Source organism: Amblyomma maculatum, chromosome 4 (assembly GCF_055883805.1).
Source record: "Amblyomma maculatum isolate TAMU_Amacu chromosome 4, ASM5588380v1, whole genome shotgun sequence".
NCBI classification, from domain to species: Eukaryota; Metazoa; Arthropoda; class Arachnida; order Ixodida; family Ixodidae; genus Amblyomma; species Amblyomma maculatum.
The window spans coordinates 52,794,124-52,815,815 of record NC_139347.1 but is presented as its reverse complement, the minus strand read 5'-3'; the positions used below and the strand labels follow the sequence as shown (position 1 = coordinate 52,815,815).

General features: G+C 47.7%; 1 protein-coding gene across 1 annotated transcript in view; it reads right to left on the bottom strand.

Annotated features, from left to right (window-relative positions):
* Positions 1-1,191: 1,191 nt before the first annotated feature.
* acj6 (abnormal chemosensory protein 6) overlaps positions 1,192-21,692 on the bottom strand; it is a 76,235-nt gene continuing 55,734 nt past the window's right edge. Inside the window, exons 2-5 of the mRNA XM_084599878.1 lie at positions 6,593-6,673; positions 3,821-3,946; positions 2,844-3,078; positions 1,192-1,838 (exon numbers count right to left, since the gene is read on the bottom strand). Coding sequence (XP_084456004.1) covers positions 1,192-1,838; positions 2,844-3,078; positions 3,821-3,946; positions 6,593-6,673 — 1,089 coding nt within the window. The remainder of the gene's footprint in view (positions 1,839-2,843; positions 3,079-3,820; positions 3,947-6,592; positions 6,674-21,692) is intronic.

Genomic DNA, 21,692 nt, shown 5'->3' with positions numbered 1-21,692 from the left:
CTTTTCTTTTCAACCCGTTTTCTTGAATAAATTAAGTGAAGCGCGTAGAAATGTGCGATTGCAACACTGATGTCTCATGTCCCGTGAGACGACCAAACAGCTAGTCGAGTCGTTTATGGAGGACGTCAGAGTCGGCGCCGAGTTGGAGTCACTGTCACAAAGCAGCGAACGGTAGCAGTCTTCTTGAGAACACAGGTCAGACGCTGCCATGAACGGAAGTTTCCGGTACATACCGAAAAACTGAGACACTCTTAATGCACCACTAGGGACGTTTCGGACAAAAGGATTGATGAGAGTTCCACGCACGAATCCAACGACTGAGAGGGAGCTCATGTCGCCGGTAACACTTTTCAGATCGCCGTCAATGGTGTTGAACTCCGTTGCCAGAAGCACAGGATAGTCACTTATGTTTTCCAGCGTTGTGTTCGTTTGTTCGCCTTAATTAGCCGCGGTACATGTGAAGATGCTTGTCTAGTCGGCGTCTCATATTACGATCTTGCAGCTTAAATACTTTTTTTGGTGGTAGCGACTGTCGTAGAGTGCAACAAAATGGGCACGGTGATGCTCGCCTTAACGGTACAGCGTTCTGAAAACGGAAGCTAAGTTCTTCGAAACACAACGGTGTCCTTGTTTTTGCAGGAAATTTGGCCTGCGACACGGCCGGACATTACAATATTTCTTTCGACGAAGACACTGCCGCTTACGTGCCACCCGTGAATACACGAGCTTAATCTTTATTTTCTTTTTTGAGACGGGATAACTGAGTCTCGGTTCAGAACGTTGCCTTCTATACGCGTCGGTACCACCACATTATGCGCTGTCGTTCGCGATTGCATGCCGGGTCCCAAACTCGCCTTCTCTGCAGGATTGTGTATAGGTAACAAAGTCCAGGTCTATCGTTCGCGTTCATCACGAAACTGTAAATTTTTTTTAGGTGTTCCCCCGACTTCTATACAGTTCGAAATTAAAGGGAAGCCTTATTTAACATGCCAGGCCCTTCAACGGTTTTCAGCCTTGTTCTCAACCGTAAGGGAGCCGAGCCTGGCACGATTGTTCCCACGATTCTCAAGAGCCGCCGCGATCGGAGCCAGGCTTCATCGGCGGCGCGGTGCAGGTCATCTCCGGCACGCGGGCGACCCTTGCCGCGGGAGTTCAGCTAAGTGTGACGCCGTGCGGGGTGCAAAGCCGTCACTAGTGTTGCACGGCCGAGTACTTCATCCGCTTCTGCTTCTGGCGCTGGTTGCAGAACCAGACGCGCACCACGTTCTTCTTGAGGTCCAGCTTCTCAGCGATGGCGGCGATCTTCTCTCCCGACGGTCGCGGCTGCACGGCAAAGTAGGCCTCGAGCGAGCGTTTCTCGGGCGCCGCGATCGAGGTGCGCTTGCGCTTCTTCTCTCCCGCCGGCAGCACGCCCGGCAGGTCCGGGTCGGCGCGCTTGTTTTTGGCCTGCGCCTCGGCCGCCTCGAGCCAGGCGCCCAGGATCGGTTTGAGCGCCACCATGTTGTTGTGCGACAGGGTGAGCGACTCGAAGCGGCAGATGGTGCTCTGAGAGAGCGAGCCCACGCCGGGCAGCTTAAGGTTTGCGAGCGCGCGGCCCACGTCGGCCTGCGTGACGCCCAGCTTGATGCGCCGCTGCTTGAAGCGCTCGGCGAACGCCTCCAGCTCTCGCGGATCCGAGTCGGCGTCGTGGACGGCCGAGCCGGGGAAGCCACCGCCGCCATGCATGCCGTACAGCGGCGGCAGCTGGTGGCCCACGGCGTCGGTGGTCGGAGGGCCCTGCATGGCGCCCAGCGAGCCAGGCAGCGACGACGGACACAGCGGGTCGAGAAGATCCATACCTGCGAAGATGCAGGAGGTGAGCGCCACGCCAGAAGGAAGCAAGGGAAACTCTAGAGACTCCAAAGTAAATAGTGCACATATGTGTACACTCTGTCTTCAATGGTTCAAGACTCATGGTTGCCGCGAGCGAAGCAGGCTGCAGTGCCTAAAGCTTGTGGAGAAGCTCTTGTCGCTATCATCGAAAACCTTTACGGCGCTACAAGCATAACAGTCTTTGCCTTTATCTAATTGATATACAACATCAGGGGCCGATGCCTTTGTATAAAGCCTTTGCAGTGCCACAATCTAAAAACTCCTTGGTGACTTCAAATGCCTTTGCTGAACCAGCACTGAAACTTCCTTAGTGATTTTTTATTGTCTTCACAGAGTCACAAGAGAAAATGTCCGTATCGACGTCGAAAACAAGCACAGGCAGCCAAGCATACTATTTAGATGTATGGTCTCAGTTACAATCAATCTCGCCTAGTAACCTCAGAAACCTCTGCAATTGGGGGGTTTCACATCCCAGGGGATATTTTTCCTTCTTCCGTAGGAAGTCCCCGGTGAGTCGGCGTTATTCATGTAGCGCTGAAATGCATATCTCAGCAAAGTCGCTCTCTGCACGTAACAGGTGAAAGCAAGGGTCTCTCGCTTGAGAGCGAGTGACATGGACGACTCCGCCACATGAAAAGTTCCTGCATTAGAGCTGCTTTCAATCAAGTTGTCGATGAGCTGAAAGTGCTGCTATATCGAAAGGCAACTGTGTGGCAATTAGTAAGCGGGATGAACTTACGTTTTATTTAGTCAGGCTGGTTTTGAGGCATTCATCCAGCTACTCAATCTAACTCGGCTAAAACAATGCGATATTTAAAGTAAAGACGTTCTGCTAGATCGGGTTCTTCCTTTCGTAAAGCGCTGTTGCTACTCTTCGCAAAAGAAAATCTGTAGGCTCTGTCTAATCGCGAGAAATGAACGCTACGCCCTGCTGCGCGGGCTGGCCTAAGGGAGGATGTGGTAGCTCTCACCGTCCATTGTGGAAGGGTGGTGGCCCATCTGGTGGTGGGGCGGTCCCGGGCGCGAAGCCGGTGGTGCACCGGGTGCCCCTGGTCCACCAGGCGGTCCCATCGCGTGGTACATCATGTCGTGTCGGATGGGCAGCCCCGCCGCTCCACCCGTCGGAGGAGAGTGCTTGCTGATGTCCACCAACGCTTCAGCGCGGCCCATCAGGCCTGCTTCATCCAAGCCGGGAAAAAAGTTGCCCTGCGCAGGTTGGAAAGTTCGCCAGCGGTGGGAACTTAGCCATATGCTTCATAAAGCGCTTCATGGAGAGCGTCTTAGTAAGTATACCCCATTTCTTGTTTATCACAACTATTTTTTGTGCGGAAACAGCGAGAGCAGAGGTGGTCAGAAGTAAGCGCAGGGATATCACGAATAAATCATATGAACTTCCCGAACTAGTCAACATCTGAGCTTCGGTACGTGATCATTAGTATTCTTGATTTCAGTTTTCATTTCATTTTTTTGTGCATTTTTATTTGGATGAAGCAAATAATTTTAGTCGCACGAGACGGTAGGCGATAGGCGGTGTTCTAATTACCTTGTGTAAACAACATTGTACTATAAATGCAACAAAAATACGAACGCGATAGTTTAGGTGGCTGATGATGGTAAGACTGGTGCTGGTGGAAGCTCCTATTAGTGTCTACATAATTTGAAACAGAAAAGAAGTTCGGCAATGACATTTTCATGTACAGTATCTTTTATGTGACATTAAGGTGTATCTTCAATAACTTTTGCACTGATTTCCATGATGTTTTTCAGGCAAAATACTCTCTGAAACACACTCTTCAGAAGCCTGTGTTGAGAGAACCTACCTGAATCATTACCAGCTTTAGACCTAGCTACACATAAATAGATGTAAAATAATGTACTCTTCCTTATGCGGTAATCCTAATAATCGATTTTTCTTTTTTGCGTGAGCTCTGAAAGAACAGGCTCTCACCAGGTTCTGCATTCGATACCGGTTGTCCGGGTCTTCAGGCCCCGAAGACATGTCCGCGTAGTGGAACCTCGGCGCAGCCGCCAGGCAGCGCCACCGTCGATTGTGGGCTTCGGCTTCCGGCATGGCCTGCGCGCAAGACACATCCTGAAAGCCAAGTCCAGCCGGTCCGCACGCGCTACACAATAAGTTATAGTTTTATACGCTGTCGTTGGCAAATAGTTTTAGTCCTGTTTCTCATGTCTCAGCGACAGGCACAGACGAGGCGGTTCTCTGAGTCCGCAAGTGTCCATCATGGTTGTCATTTTTTTTTTTTTTACGGCGATATCTTTCAATAAAACACCGCTTCAGAGATATGAAACTGAAGCTTGTTGCAGATTAAGTGCAGGGGGCTGTAATTATGGTTGTTTATTGAAGTAATTCCAAGAGACAAACCATACTCCTTGACATGTCAGGAGAGAAGAAAACAAGAAATGCTGGCCAATTGCCAAGCAGAAGAGAGTGAAGAAAGAAGACACGGGGCAAGCGAAGCCAATAGGAAGAGAGAGAGAGAGGGAAAAAAAAAGAGAGAGAGAAGAATAAGAATCGAAACGAAGTAAAATGAAGGCAAAAGAAACCAAGAAAATGGCCAAGAAAACAGAGATACATGATGTCTGTCGTCGAACTTTTTATCTCTGCTGTACCTGTTTGTTTTCAGCCCGTTTCCGTTAGGTTGCTAATATATAACTCTCTCTTTCACATCTAAACTATTGCCCCTTAGTATGAGGATACACTGCGGTGTCAAATATTACTAAACTTTCCCCACTGCACAAAAAGGTTCTGCGTGATATTTGCAACTCAGTATATGACGCATACACTGAACCCCTTCTAAAGAAACTTCAAGCCTGCACTGTAACGTTACTATACAATAAATTGCTCTTGCAGCTGTACCATACAGGAAAAAAACAACAACGAGGGAGTCACTTTATTGAACATCAGTTAAGTTTGTCCAAAACATAAAACATCACGACACTCGTCATACTGCAACTTGGTTCGTACCACGCGCACGTACGAATTATAGTACTCAGCGACTTCCCTATTCATTACCAATCCTTGTTAAATTCACTTGGTCTCCGATGTCTTCTCTCAGTTTATATGAGTTTGTACAATTAAAATTATTGCCCATGAAATAAAATGTTTGCTTTACTTTTTAAGGTGAATAACTAGATAAGCCTTCTTGCCATTGTATAACGTTGAGTAACCACGTTTGATTGCTGATATCAACACTTGTTTTCATTACTAGCTACGCAGTCTTCGAAAGAGGCACAGACCCTTGTCAAGTAGATTGTTTCTCGGCTTTTAGTCTGTGCAGCTACATCATGCATAGATTTGAAATAAATTCGATTTGGTCTCAGTCAAGCAGGTAATTTTTTCTTGTCTGGTCTTCACTTTATTTTTCCCTTCCTCATGGTATCTTAACCTTTCTGCTTCTTTTTGCTGATTTCGTCTATAACAATAGACCATACTCAGAGTAAAAAGATAAGGTTTATTTTACTACCAACTACCCTAGGTTTATTTTGAAATGTTCTGCAGGACGATTTGTAATTATGTTATATTCCTCCAAGCACGCACGGTACCTGACAAAGTAGCAATGCTTTCAGTGATTCCGCCGTATTTTTGAAAGTGAAAGTGAAAGTTTATATTCTTGAACATATTTACAAAGTGCATAAAATAGAGACGAGGGTCCCATAGTCAGAAGACTGCACCGGGACCCTCTTACTAGTATATAGAAGTCATATATTAAGAATGGGCTCCAGCCTGTCCCATGCCTTTTTTCACATCACTCATTGCATCGAGATGGCGCTCTTTAAAACAAGCCCCAACCTTCCGGAAGAAAAGATAAAGTTCACAAGGTCATGTTAGGATCTTAGAATGAACCTGAAGCTGACACTGTTTCTTAAATTACCCGTGTCTCGTTACGAACAAACTGCGCAAATATAAATAACCAACAGGGCATACGAGGCACGAGATTCCGCATATATATATATATATATATATATATATATATATATATATATATATATATATATATATAGTGTCCCCCCCAGTGTCGAAACGTCAGTAAAACCTTGTTATGTTTTTAAGCGTGTGGCAGTCTACTTTATAATAATATAACTTCTGGTTCATAACTTCTGGTATATATATATATATATATATATATATATATATATATATATATATATATATATATATATATATATATATATATATATATATATATATACGTCTCGTCTGCTTTATCTCCTGTTTTCTTCTTTCAAATCCCTGAAATCTGTTCTCAGGGAAAGCCACGGAGAAACTAACATAGTTGAAAGCATTGCTAACCTCCCTGCATTTCTCATTACCTTTGGTTTTGTACTGAACGTTCGTCTTCAGACTTCTCCGAAAGCGCGGCAGCAAAATATGTTTTCTTTTATTAAAGCTCTTTCTCTGCTGTTTGAAGTTGTGGAATCAGCACCTTGCGAACTATTTGTCGAGTGAAAAATGACACTAAGCGCTGCCTAATGCTTCCGCTGCCTGTGCAAACAGCCTTCTTGAGTCCTCATAGGAGGCTGTTCTGGGCACTTCTTCAACGATGTGAATGGTGGTGTGTTGACATTTTTGTTTGCGAGGACTTCTAGATGCAAAGATGTTTGAAAAGAAGCATGCTTCCGACCTGCACGAAAAACTGTCATCGGTAGTTGTATCTATGGGCTATTAAATTGCGAATAAGGAAGGAAAGCCAGATGCACTTACATCATCCATCAATTGTAGTTTCCTAGAAGTCCACGAGTCTGCTTCCGTTTTAACCATGAACTCCCCGTTAGCCTTCTGACCCTGAAAGAAATGAACGAAAATAAAGCATTCCTAAATCTCTGTCTCGGAAACGCCAGAGAGACATGGAAGAAATATTCGCTGTGACATGGAAGAATTGTTCATGAACTGCAGTTAAATAATTAGGTTGACATTAACATATTAACCGCTCTTGACTCATTATTACGCTTCGGTTAAGCTAACGCCCGTCCCCCTCCCCCCACAAACACACACGTCCCCCGCCCATTGCCCCCTCGTACTTCATCAACTCAACGTGCTCACATAGCCTCTAGTCGACCGCGTGCCTGGCGTGTGGCCCAAAGATCATGGGTTCGAATCCCTCCCCCCTCTCCCCCCAAAATTAGTTTTGGTTTAGCTCTGTTCAATCCTACTTGAATAGCGAAAGCAACGGCGGAAGCTTCTTTTGCCTGCTGCATTATTCCCCCATCACGACCTATCAGTGTAAGGTGCTACATTATTGTGGACACTTAAGCTCATCCTTTAAGAGTATGACGCGAGAGCGTAAGCTACCAGCTCACATTAAAGTTTCGCTTTAACCAAGCCGTATGGACGTGCCTGTGTGCGTCCTGAGGGGTAACGAGAATGCAAATGGTTCTGGCAGGCCGATTCTGATATCACCCTCCCATATGAAAGGGGAGCGACCCGAGTTGGCAGCTCCTGTCCGTGACATAGGGGTAACGTGAATTTAAATGTTATGGCAAGCTGATTTTTTTTTTCAGGAGACCATAACTACGCCTCTTCACTCATCTTTACGGCGCCTCTTCATAGCGTAGCTGCGGACACCCGAGATATCGCGTTGGCTGTCGTAGTATTGCTTTCGCAATAAAAAGCGTTGAAAACTTTTTTTCACGTAGGATTATGTCAAGTCGTTTGAAACATACGCCGACCTTTAATTCTCTTTGCAAGTCCCCCTTTCAGTTATTTTCATTCTTGACCTCCCCCATGACGTGGATTTTTTGATGCCGCTGCATGGACGACGCTGGCTTTACTGCGACGCGGGACCGTTACGATATCGCGTTATATTGAAACAAACAAGAATAATAATGCAATCAGACATGAGTCATATTAATGTACGATGCAAGTCACACGTCAAAATAATATGTTATTAGGTTTTTCCTGTGGCACTTTCTTACAAGTGAAGTGGAGAACTGCATCACTTAGGTGCGTTTATTAATTTCACAACGCATTGCAAAATCTGCCAAAAGGCGACGGGTAAAAAAACAAACAAAAGTCATAGGACTACTTTTTTTTCGCCCCTTGGAGGTGCAAAAAGGGATAGTGATGTCTTGGTGACAACACGTTTAAGCCACGCTGCAATGCTGCGCGTAAAACTGTTCAACGCTGACAGTGCCAACATAGAGAGCTGACACAATGCGCGCCGCGTTTCTAAAAAAAACAAAAAACTAAATGACGAAAATGCTTATGGGATGGAGTAGTTAGCTTACACAGTCATACATCAATCCCTACATGCCGTTTAATTACCTCTGTATGGTAGTAACGTGAAGTAAAAGGTCCAAAACGAGACTAGAGGGGCAGATTTGGAATAAAGCAATGCTCTGCTAGTTGTGGTGCGGTATCGTATGATGTGGTGTGGTGTGGTGTCGTATGACGTGACATGGTGTGGTGTGGTGTGGTGTGGTGTGGTGTGGTGTGGTGTGGTGTGGTGTGGTGTGGTGTGGTGTGGTGTGGTGTGGTGTGGTGTGGTGTGGCGTGGTGTAGTGTTCTGTAACGGGCGTGGCGTGGCGTGGCGTGGCGTGCAGGGGTGGGATGGGGTGGAGTCTCGTTTGTTTTAGTTAGTATGAAGCGGTGGAATAATGTAACAAAGCTGCACTTGAGGTTTGAGAGACTAAGTAAAACCCGACTCCGGATTATGTTCTACTATATGCTGCCTTTTCCATCGGATTTCACAGGTAGAATGCGGCCGTCGTTTCTTTTACTTTCTGCAGAGTTACTCTTTGAAAGTCTGAAATGAACATGCAGGTAAGTTCGCTTTCCAGTTAGCGCCTCCGTCATAAAAGATAACATTACCTAATGCTGTCTTTGATTTTAAATGACAGTTAGCTTCTTTCGGCTTGTATCATAACTCGCCTCTTATCTCCCGCTCTTTTCTCTATGTGCAGAAAAGAAGGACAGGAAGACATTGGCTTAGCAAATCAAGAAAAAAAAAACTGATACCGAACGTAGCCAAAGCAGGCTAACTTCAGGGCGCTTCAGTAATTTCATGCCAAGCGCTATATAAGAAATGTCGAAAGGTGATTCCATTGTTTCAGTGTTGAAAGCTTTAAAAAAATCTCGCTCACTGTGTCTTTTAAGATGCTTTAACGGAGGCGCTTTCATCATGGCGGGACATTACTCCGCACGAGAGAGATTATAGTACCTGACACAGACCGATGCGACCGATGTAGCAGTAACCATATGCACGAAAATGCAATTCCATGCCATACGCGGCTTGTTTCTACCCGGAACATTTTCAACACTCTTATCGTTATTTATCAAATGATCCAGTCTGACACTACTGGTAGTGGGCTGTAACAGCCGTCAATACACTAGTCCGTACACCCATCAGCCTCAAGATCCCAGGAGCACACTTTCCGACTGCCTTTCGTTGTACTCTAAACGACAACAGTATAGGCGCGATGTGATGACACTGCATCTTGACATTCAAGAAAATAGCAGGTATCGCTTGTAGAGGGGGCTGCTTAAGAAGTAAGCGCTGCGAAGTGAATGTGTCGCCGTCAGGAAAGCTGATGCGGAGGGACACCACTAGTGAAACGCCGAAACAAGGAGGACATGAACGACGAAAAAGCTGCGCAGCTAGTTTTAGTTCAACTTAGGAAACATATAGGTAAGTGGTAGCTTGTCTACAGGAAGGGTGATCACCGCACGAAACAACAATTCATAGCACATCAAAACACACCAGAATGCGGCAACGCTTCCTTCCGAAAGCTCGCAGAATCATTGGCAAAAGCATGCATGTGCTAATCAGAATGTTGTCATTCATTTGTTTAGGCAAGTAAGTTCTGCGGACGATGTTCTTAGCGTCAAAATATATTTGATCTTTATGAAATTTCCTGGCCTTGAGTGAAGGATGCCGCCGAGGTGGCGACATAAATTATATATGATTGTGCTATACTATCACATTCGCACGATACTCATGTTATGGGCTGAGAACTGACACACTAGAGCTAAAGACCTCATCCCATTCTCGGTAACAGATCATTTAACTCAAATCTTTTACGGAGTATCAGCCACTCCTGCAACGACAGGCTTCTTGCACATCCGACTGACTACATGCAGTAGACATCCGTGTGTATAGTTGCGCAACGGTTTTGTGAAAAGAAACTATACGGCCGTACGGCTTCTCATGTTATCAGTAACATTTCACAAGAGGATGGTGGTAAAACAGGTTCACGTGAGGCAGTTTTACCCTCTCGGGCGATAAGAGCTAAAAAGCACAGCGTCGCAAGACCATATTTCCTGCGATTGCAGTAGCCCGATTACTTTTGAGAAAGTAGGTAACTGCGAAAAAATAACCTGAGCTAGGGTGCGCGAAATCTTAATGCGACTAGAAACCGACTCGAGAAGACCTCCAGTTATCACATATAATGCCGAATTTCAATCGCTAATGTGCTGTTTACGCAAAGTTTTTTTTTTTTCGCATGCTGCAGCACTGAGCTGGATGGGTGTCTAGTAAGCCGCAGCACTAAAGGCATTGGATCACTGAGATCACAAGTTGAAACTAAATGTGTGTTTATGGAAATACAATAACAATCTTGGAACAATCACAAAACGCACACCTCATGTTGAATCTTCATAAAAATAGTTGTAATAATTGGTGCAACCTAGTCGTGAGCAAAAGAAAAAAGTATCAAAATATCACAGGCTATTATAGGCAAAAAAGAAAGACCTGTTTGCAGCAAAGGAGTTTTCTTCGGACAAGTACACGCTAATATGCTTGAATGCACTGTCACATATTTACTCTTCTCAGATATTAGTTTCATTTTAAATATCCAAAGTGGCGAGGAGGCTGAACTTCAGAATCAGAATGCTTATTTAACATCACAAAGATGCTCGTAGCGCCAACGGAAAGCCAGTAGGAAGGCTTGACAAGGCCGACGCACCCTATAGGTTTGGCAGTGGTACACATGCGAACTTACTGGAAAACATCACAGTACTTTCAGAAAAAACTGTCGCAATACATCACAAGGGGCATGACTGTCATGGAATACAAGTATTGGCACTTTATATATAGAGTTCCAGATATTCGGCCATCACTAGCGCTAACGGTTGACTTCATGACTATTTTCCCAACCTGCTATGCAATAATGCGTTCAAAATATAACGAACATGTTACGTTCTTTATGTTATGTGACTCTGCATTCTGATCCCCACCAACAAGCAAACCATCCGAGTGTGGACAGTGACACCAACGTCGCCGTGAGCCATGACAACGTTACAAGCGTGCAGCCAGGAGCATGGTCTCCACAAGCTGATCACATCACCACCAAACGCCTTTGACTCATTGAGATATCCACATCAAAGTTAGCTGCGGTAATGAGAGAAGAAAGGGTCAAGATCATGGGGTGCAAAGGATGCCAGGATGGCGCCACTCAGCGCCAAAAACGCATGGAAGAGTCGCACCGGCCGAACGCTTTAGTGACAAAGCATAACCATTGAGTCGTTGTTTACGGTTTATTCTTTTTCATCAATATAGTTGTATAGTATTTCTGGCTACATTTCGCTGGAGGGATGACGCGAATTATAAGCAGGAAAGCTCATAGCGATGCATACAGTCGAGGTTTGTAACGGCGCAATGGAAATTAGTTTCAAACATATAAGCAGGGCGACGATTTTCCAGGACCTATATAGGCGTTAACAGAAATCAGTGGCACATTTCGTATAGCAAAATTCGATGATACGAGATTCACGATGCCATGAAAAGTTTTACGTCATCCGACATTTTTTTTACCGCACTAAACAAATAATGCATATGTAGAAACATGAAAAGCCGCTCCCGGAGAATTATTCCCTCCCCCCCCCCCCCCCCCTTTTTTTTTGCAGTTGGCGAAATTTATTTCTGGACTCGTAACCGCACCTTACTGGTGATATCAGGGATGCGCTAGTGTCGCGAAATCGATCGCTCCTTGATCCCTGAACTCTCTGAAGTTTGCGACGTACAGGCGTTGCGCTGCCCCTCAGTGCTCGGGGTGCACTGCTATTACTTCTTAGATAAGAAAGGTCTGGATCCAGGGAAGAAACAAAGATTGTCGGGCAATAGCGGGCTGCGGCTAGGGAACGACGTCACAGCCTAGCTTGCCAGTAATTTCCCGCAATGACTTGTGTTGTACCGCGCACGTACTGTACGCTATCATTCAGTATTTTTTTTTTATGCTAGAAAGCTCTGTGCGCCGAAACTGTACTTGTCATCGACGGATGAGTGTTCGGTGTATCTTCAGTGACTACCTGTTTGCATATTTCGGCGCGCACTTCCGTACAGCAAGCGGCGAAACGACGGAGCGATGGGGCTTTAGGCCTAGTTCATGCCGTCGGAAGGCCTGCAGCGGTGCGTGGTGCGTTGGATCCAAGACGGATATGTGCTCTGGTGCGCTCTCTGGCCTTCTAGCAAGGACACCAGCGCGTCACTTATCATGTAAGTAGAATTCGTATGGTATTAGAGCTTGATAGCGATCTTGCTATATGGTAGATGTAGGTGACGTTGTCGCTGGCGTCTCGCCGGAATTGTTTGTGCCGTTTAAAGTGGGCGGTTCACATATTATTGAGGCGTCAAACGAAATACGAAAAGCGAGGCGTGCGGACTAAGGTCGAGGCAGTCTGCACGTCATCAGAAATAGGTACGCTCTTCCGGTTTGCGACTGTTTTACTTTTGTTTTCTTTAACATTGGTTTTCTCCTGTGTCACTGGAGTGCCAAATAATTCTTCTCAGAGATGGCGACTTATGCAGCGCGATTTCGCTGCCGCCATTGGCTGTAGCCCGCGTGGGTGAAGCGTGCGCTCTTAGCTCGCTGGCCATACACTTTGCTAGTAATATTTTGATCTGTAACTGTAGTATCCCACACATACTAATTTATAGAGTAGTTAGCTACCGGACTATATAGGAAAGACAATTCGATGTAGACATAGGCACTCGTTTTAATCAAACCTTACAAACGAGCAGTGTGTCCAATTCGGTATCGAAGGGTTCGTTCTATCCCACCCATCTCACTGGCAAGGTCGAGGTGGAAGTGCCCGCCACATTGGCAGATGCTCAAATTTCAAAGGTCGAGGCTACACAGATACCGCACATTTCCCAGAATTACCCCATGAAGTATACTGCATTCCCGCTAAAAAGATACAACCTGTCCACACCAGCGTCTGCATTCCGGGCTCGGCAGGCGTTGACCACGTAACTCCATAAAATATTCGAAATCAAGCTGATATCGACAAATTACCGAGGTTCGATTCGTGTGACTTCATTACCTTTTGGCGTGCAAGTACTTTGTGTGTATATTGATTGCTGCTTCGAAACCACCGTGGGATGATGTTTCTCAGTCAAGCGACGAAATGTAACGGCCTCCGCAGTGTTCATCTGTTAACTGTGCTCGATATTCTTCCTGTGTATTGCATTGGGATATATGAAGTCCGTAAGTACGTTTTTCCTTGAGTCTATATAAAAAAATGCGAATAATGCTAGTCGCGGTGATAACTGGTAATGACGCACGTATGCTTGAATTTATTCGTTTGTCGTAGAGGTACGTTACCACTAAGCAGTCATCAAGATTTTCTAAAATCGATTGTTTTGGCGCTTCTCTTTAATCTTTTGTGTGCTCGCATTCTGTACCTTGCTTTGTATATGTCACGTGTTGGCGAAGAAAGAGGAGACATCAGAAAGGCTTGAAATTCACTGGAATAAACTCTTTATTAGACTGACTGAGCCCGCAAAAGAACTAAGCAATTCGGCGGCGGCGATAGCAACAATAGTGCTCGGCGGACGTCGGACTGAATGCCCGTTGCATTCGCAGGGCTCAATTCAAAGTAGGCCCAGAAAACATCTAGATAAGCCAGCCAAGAGATGCTGAAAAAGTCCGAAATAATACGGAAATATTTGTGCTCGCCTAACTTCGGAGAATACCGCCCGCGCTACAAAGAAAGTGACAAGGGCCCGTATCTCGATACAGAGCATGAACAAAGAGCGCGAACTCGGTCCGTGTGCTACATTCATAGTGATAAGGCGGCATGCTGGCGGCTGTTGAACAAATAAATGTTCGCGGCAATATACTTGTGTGGGAAAAGATGTGCACAGTGACAGCAATGAAAACGATCGTTGTTTTATTAAACGAATCTGCGATTTCGTTGAAACAGCGTTGGCGGTTCTTATGTTACTCTGAAAGACGCATCGTCCTACCTGTCTGCTATCTCACTTTTAATTGTCACGCATTTAGTTAGTTACAGAGCCGTGTGTGCATGATTTTTGAATCATTAAAATGTCGGCAGGGTGTTGTAAAATTTTATCAGGTATGTGGCGAGTCGCTGTGTTATTGTGTTTGTATTAGGAGATCGGCGAGTATATGCCTAGCTTTAGACTTTTTCAGTAAGGGTCCCTAATAGGAAGAGTTCGTGAGCTTAGATGGCTATACGGGTTCGTACTACGCAACTTTATAACAGCACGGAGGACACAGACATGAAAGTATGTGGTTGCATGCACAAACAGTGCAGTTATTTCCTGCAGGTGTTTAGGGAGAAAGAAAGAGAGGTTGAAATTCTTGGGAGCAACCTGTGTGAAAGCTACAGAGCCTTGCGGTCTGACGCTCGATCTTTGCGCCTGTGCCTGAAAAAGAAGAAATGAACTTGCTCGCATGATTTCGAGGTACCGTCTTTGCCAAAAGTAACCAGGCTGCATGTTTTACTTCTCACCTGTATTCTAAAGCCAACATGGATTTCCAAAGGATCACAACTTGTTGAGAAGTTAGCAGAGGAGCTCGCCTTTACTTTGCAAAGATTTACAGATTCAGAAGTGGTACGAATATTCTGCAACCGACTAATTAGCGGAACATGCTTCCTGGTTACTTTTGGCAAAGATGGTACATCCAATGCTTACGCAGTTGTGATACTTAATTTATTTGGGTCAGAAGAAAATGCTTACTTTCACTTATTGTTTCGTTTTGGAGATTGTGATTGCGTAGGTGTTCTTCGTGGTCGGGTTTTGGTTGCTTAATACAGCATGGTTGTAGGCCGGTTAGTGGGATATCATAAGGAACCAAACCGCAGGAACAACAGGAGCGAAGCAATAGGACGGTTATTGTTTTCTTGGCTTTTGCCCCGAACATTCTGGTGTTTGCTGGTATGCGTGGTGCTTCAAATAATTTAATTTGCAAGTCAGCACCTTACTGGATCATTTGTTCTCCTTTTGTTCCCTGCCAGCGGCGCTGTTTTACCACGAAGAATTTCTCGCATTCGGACCGTTTGTGTAATTCCTCCGATAATAACAAGTCAGGGGCTTGGCACTATGCCATTTCATTCGGCCACTCCATAAAGTTTTCAGCGTGTCGGGTTAAATGCTGCTCCAGAGAAAATTTTTGTCGTCGGTCGCAGAGGTCTGAATCAAGGAACGAGCGTGGCTGAATTGTTTTTATTAAGAGCCTCAAAAGATGCCCGTAAGGGCAAAAGCCTGCCTTCTTTCGCATGCCGACATGAAATATGCGGCTTAAAACAATTCTGACTTCTGAGAGACGATAACAAAAAGCAGAGGTGATCGTTTACAGCCTGCAATCACGTTAGAGCGGCAACCACCGACCGCAATGGAGACGCCGACAACCTAGGTTACGTCGACCATGTGGCGTGGACCAAGTGTCCAGTCCTTGCCTGTCGAGGTGGTATGGGTACTACACGACTCGCGATTGCTGTGCGAGTGTGATAGAATACGGCCGAGACCCACACATTCATACCATCTACAGTGGTGCGGGAGATAGTTCGGACATCCGACATTCTGCAGATTGTGCAGAAGTTTACGAATTCGTATCATAACAAAATTTGTTTCCCGTGTTATGACCGAATTTCAGTGTATATGCCACGGGTGGCGAGATAGGCACATGCAAAGCGCCATGGAAAAAATTACGTTTCAGCCGAAGGCCGCTGTAAAAAAGGATATTGTATTCTTTTTTAGCGTATTGAAACGTACGCTCATAGGATCACCTAAGTTGAGCAAAGGAATTGTGTATGTTGTCGTTCAGGTTGGCTAAGCTGTTTCGTGTCGTCATCAATGCGATCGGCGTCATTAGTTGTTGCCGTAGCAGCCTACACCTTAGCAACCTACACTTGGCGGATGTCATAGCAACCCGTTGGGACGCTAGCATTCCCGTTTAAAGCTCGCAGCCAGAAAAGTTCATATTCATCTGGCGGGTGGTAGTTGGCAGGTAACAATGCCCGGCACTGATTGGTCGGTGGGTTGTGTGACGTCAAGTGATCAGGTGGCACGATCAAGTTTGAGTGAACTGTCAGCTCGGGCCGCTCTTTCTATTTGGAAGGGTGAGATGAAAAGCGAGCGCAGTCGAACACCGTGTGGCCCTGATTGGCAAGCTGTTTTGTGACGTCGCAACCACTTGGACTCGTGAGTAATTCAAACTAAGGTCCGGACACGTTAACCTAACCAAGACCTGAGCTTTGACCTTGACTTTACCTTTGATTTAACCTTTGACCTCGATCGAAATTTTAATCAAACCAGATCTTCTGAGGACACTGCATCGGCGTAACCTAGTTAAACATCTCGTACTTTTTACTTTGCTCAAAAAAGCTGATGGTCACATTGAGCGCCACTCGTGCAGCCATTGCTCATTTGCATCTACATTGTACTGCTCCGTTCGTGAAGCAAACGCTTGATACCGCATGGGTTGCCTACTGTTCTGGCTTCAGCGCTTTCATTGGCTAAGAAAGTGGCTCACAGCAGTTTGTGGATCCATCCACAAACCTGGGGGAAGAACATAAAGGGGATTGTCTTTAACTTCAGAATTATGGGCGAGGAGGTACACAGATTCCGGGGAGTAGCCAGCCGCACTTGTACAAACAAGGAGCCGCATGCAGGCTGCTTCTCATTGGTACAAGTGCGGTACAAGAGCAAGCAAACAATCATCATTCTTTCTTTTCTTTTTTCCAATTCCACATCTCTGAAACTGGCTCAGCTCACCACTGAGAAATTTGATATATCACACAAAATTGAAATGCGACAAAGAAAGATGCGCACGTACCAGTAGCGCGATTATGGTGCTGAGAACGTTAGAAAGCGGCAACCGTATACCTTCCCAATCCGGTGTCGGTGGAAGGAATATTGTGGTACTCAAAGTTGTGGACGCGGTTTTCGCTTTGATAAAGGTTTCATGGTTTGCATGGATTTACATCCCAAAGCGACTCAAGCTGTGAGGAATGCCACAGTGGAGGGGCCTGGAATCTCCACCCCGTGAGGTTCTTCAACGAGCACTGACGTCGCGCAGTACATGAGCGTCTTTCGCTTCGCTTCCCGCGAAAAACGGCCGCCGCGGACACTGAAAAAGCTCCACCATTTTCAGGGAGATTGTTCTTGGTTATATTGAAACTATATTCCAGAAGCTGGTGAAATGTACCTCGTATACGATATACTTATACATGTTTCGAGGTCATTTAAGCCTTCTCACAGGACGGGGTCGCGCCAGACGTGGGAAGTCAGATCGTGGTCCCGTTCAGCATAAAACTTCCACTTCTTTCACCGCACACACCTATGTCCTTTCGCTACTTCGTATTCGTTCCTCCGTGACAACTTCCCCCTGCGTAGCCGAAATCCGCCGGACGAGTTATGCTGTCTCTCTAGAGTAGCATGGCTTCAGGCGAGCGACATGCGGAACGGCGACCAGTTGACTTAACGCGTGCAACTTCATGGATGATGTCACTAATTCTGGCCACGATCACATAAGGGCCATCATGGTGGGCCAGTAGCTTTTGATGCAAGCCGCGGCACCGGACTGGATGCCAAAGCCAAACCATATCGCCCGGAGCACAGGTAATGTAGCGACTCGCGTGGCATGCGTCCGGCACGTGCCGAACAGAAGGAAGCAGCGCCGGCACGAGAGCTTAGGAACGCTTTCGATCTTTGCTTCGGCCGGACGCTGCTGTCGTCACCTCTTCAGCTTCTCCTCAAATAAATGTGGCCGCGGTCGCCCCTGCCTGGCGATCTCTACAGTAACATGTTGGCGGCGGCCATCGTAGCGGTCCTTGAAACGCTCTGGCGATGCAATCGATCTCAAGCGGGTAATCCGACATGCTTATTCAGCTAAAGACAGCATCTCGGCGACATACAGATTTTCACTGGTGGAAAACGGCAGCTTACAAGACGTAGAATGGACTGTATCCGGTAGTTGCACCATTGAAAGCGTATGTGATGGAGGACAGTATGGTGTCCCAGTTCTTATGCTCCGAGACCACATACATGGCAAGCATCTTGGTCAGTGTCCTGCTGATGCGTCCAGTCAAACCGTTCGTCTGTGGGGGACATGGTGTTGAGTGCCTGTAGGTGACAGTGCATAGACGTAACAGCTCTTCAAGGATATCGCCAGAAAATTGGCAGCCCCGGTCACTGATCACTACTCGTGGAGGTCCATGCCGCACGAGGACCGTGTTCAAAAGGAACAGCGACACGTGATGCGCAGTAGCCTATGGTAGAGCTACTGTTTCACAATAGCGCGTAAGGTAGTCTGCACATATCACGATCCACCGATTGTCGTTTGGAGATTTGGGAAAAGGCCCAAGCAAATAAATTCCAACCTGGTCGAACGAACTGCTGGGAGGCTTCACGGTGTGAAGTAGGCCAGGTGGAGCGGAGGTAAGGCGTTTATGACGCTGACACTGCGTGCAGCTGGCCACGTATTGTTCTCTCATGGAACGCATTCTCGGCCAGTAAAACTGCTCTTGAGCTCGACGGAGTGTGCGAGTCGATCCCAGATGTCCGGATACGGAGTCGTCATGCATCACACGTACAATAGAGGAGCACAGAACCTTTGGAACAACAAGCAGGTGTCGTGGGTCCACAGGAGAGCTCTTTTTCCCCAAGAGACCGTCGCGGTTACAGAAACGGCCTTTAACTTCCTGGCTGCTTGCGGTGGCAAACAGAGGCTGTAGAGCAGGATCTTCGCGTTGCTCACTCTTAAATACTTCAACGCCAGGAAAGTCTGGGGTGATGGCGGAATTGTAGTGTTCGAAATTGTCACTGTCACTCTCTGTTGATGGCAGCGACACTCGCGAGAGACAGTCTACATCGGCGTGTCGGCGCCCGCTCTTGTAGACAACATTGAAGTTATACTCCGGTAGACGGAGGGCCCAGCGCGGGAGGCGACCGCATGGATCTCGAAAATTGACAAACTAGCACAGGGAGTGATCGGTAAGTCACAATTGTGAATGGGCGCCCATACAAGTACGACCGGAACCTCTGCACGGCGAAGAGCACGGCAAGGCATTCTTGTTCCTTGACGGTATAGTTGCGCTCTGGCTTGCTGAGGGAGCGGCTCGCATATGGAATAACGTGCTCCTGATCATCTCTGCGCTGAGCCATAACAGCGCCGATGCCAACACCACTAGCAGCGGTATGAACTTCTATTGGGGCAGAGGGGTCGAAATGCCGGAGAACAGGATGTGAGGTCAATAGAAATTTCAGCTGGCGGAATGAGGCATCGCACTCGGTAGTCCATTCAAACTAAGCTCCTTTGTAAAGAAGGCACTTCAGCGGGTAGGCGATGCCCGCGAAGTTGTAAATAAAACACCTGAAATCGGAACATAACCTCAACAAATTTCGGAACTCTTTGACTGTCCGTCGTGCTTGAAATGATTCCACAGCTGCCGTTTTCTGTGGGTCTGGTCTCACGCCCTGCTCATCAACAAAGATGTCCGAGCACCAACGCTTGACGCTCGCCAAAGCGGCATTTAGAGAGAGAGAGAGAACAACTTTTATTTAAAATGCCTGCAGAATCGGTTAGGCTCCCTCCAAGCAGGGATGACAAGCTTTTACCGCGACGCGGCCACTACGTCAGTCTCGTGCGTTGTGCTCCTTGAGGTCTTGTTGCGTCCCTCGCTACTTCCGCGGGTTCGAGAGGGCCGCCGCCCCCTTCTTGGGGGTGCTGCCCCCCCTCTCCTCGGTTTCGCTCGGTCGCTGCCTCTCTAGAGCTGCCGAGACCTGCTGGACGGCCTTGAGTTGTGTCTCTTGATCACAGCTCCTCGTTGCAGCCTCTAGCTGCGGCGGGATCGTCGTCTTCTCGCTGGCTTCGCGCGGATTTACGCTACAGTCCCAAAGGATGTGAGCCGCGGTGGCTCTCTCCTTCGCGCACAGTCTACACATGTCGCTCGCGTGCACACTCAGACACATGTGGTTAGCTAGCACCGGGGTGAGCAGGGACCCCGTCTGTAACTGTCTGTATAACACTGCCTCCTTCCGGGTAAGCCCCGGGTGAGGTGGCGGCATAGTCTGTCTGTTCAGTCTGTACCATTTCACTATTTCGTTGAAGGTGGTCATCTTGTCCTTGGCACTGCGCCGCGACCAAGACTCCGAGTCGGCCGTGCTTGCAGCCGCGCGGTTGGTTAGTCCTCGCGCGGCCGAGTTGGCCGTCTCGTTGTGGTTCACGTTTCCGCGTTCCGACACGTCACTGCCCATGTGGGCCGGAAACCACTTGATCACCATAGGACGTTTGCGTCCGATGCCTTCGTCCTTGCGCAGTATGCGCGCGGCCTCACTACATACCCTACCCTTGGCGTAGTTCTTCACTGCCGTTCTAGAGTCACACAACACTGTAGTGCATCCGGGGTCGGAAACGGCCAAGGCGATGGCCACCTCCTCCGCCCGGTGCGCTTCTCGAGTCCGGACGCTCACCGCGGTCTTCGTTGCACCCGTCGATGCCCCGACAACCACCGCCGCGTATGCCTCGGTGTTCCCTCGATACTCCGCCGCGTCCACGTAGGCGGCGCCTTCTTCTCTGGCGTGGAGGTCTACGAGAGCCCTGGCCCTCGCCAACCTCCGCTCCCTGTTGTGCTCGGGGTTCACGTTCTTCGGGATCGGGAAGACCCTGAGCTTTCTGTTGATGCTATCTGGTATAGGTACGTCTTTCTGCTGCTTGCCTTCCCTCGGTTCGAGGCCAAGGTCCCGCAGTATCTGTCTTCCGGTTCTGGTTTCAGAGAGACGCTCGAGTTGCGCCGTTCTCTGTGCTTCGGCTATTTCGTCCAGCGTGTTGTGGACTCCCAGCGCCATTAATTTTTCGGTGCTCGTGCCCCCGAGGAGACCGAGTGCCGCCTTATACGCCTTGCGTATGGTGCCGTCTATCTTGTTACGTTCACTCGGCCTCCAGTTGTGGAAGGCGGCCACGTACGTTATGTGGCTAACTGCGAAGGATTGAACCAGCCTAGTCAGGCTCTCCTCCTTCATCCCCGCTTTTCTGTTGGACACCCTCTTGATGAGTCTCATTGCCGCAGCCGCTTTGCCCGCAAGCTTGTTGACCGTTTCACCGTTGGCTCGGTTTCGCTGGATGAGCAGCCCGAGTACTCGAATCTTCTCGACCTCCGGTATTACTTGTCCTCCCGCCGTCTTGACCGTGATCTTGGGACGCTCGTACTTGACTTCCATATTCTTTCTTTTCCTGCCCGATCCTTTCGGGGGAATCACCAGCAGTTCTGACTTGGCCGGAGAGCAAACGAGTCCAGACCCGTCCAGCTGCTCCTCGATGGCGTTGACCGCTTCTTGCAGCGTTGTCTCGATGTGTCCGTCGCTTCCTCCCGGTACCCATAGCGTAACGTCGTCGGCGTAGATGGTGTGCCGGACTCCCGCTACTCTTTCTAGCCGGGTGGCCACCCCGATCATCACGAGGTTGAAGAGTAGCGGGGAGATTACCGACCCCTGCGGAGTTCCGACGCTGCCCAGCTTCTTCTCTTCGAGCTGCAGGTCTCCCGCACAGATTTCTGTGGTCCGTTCCGTCAGGAAGTCTTTGATGTACTGGTATGTCCTCCTGCCCATGTTTAGCCTGGA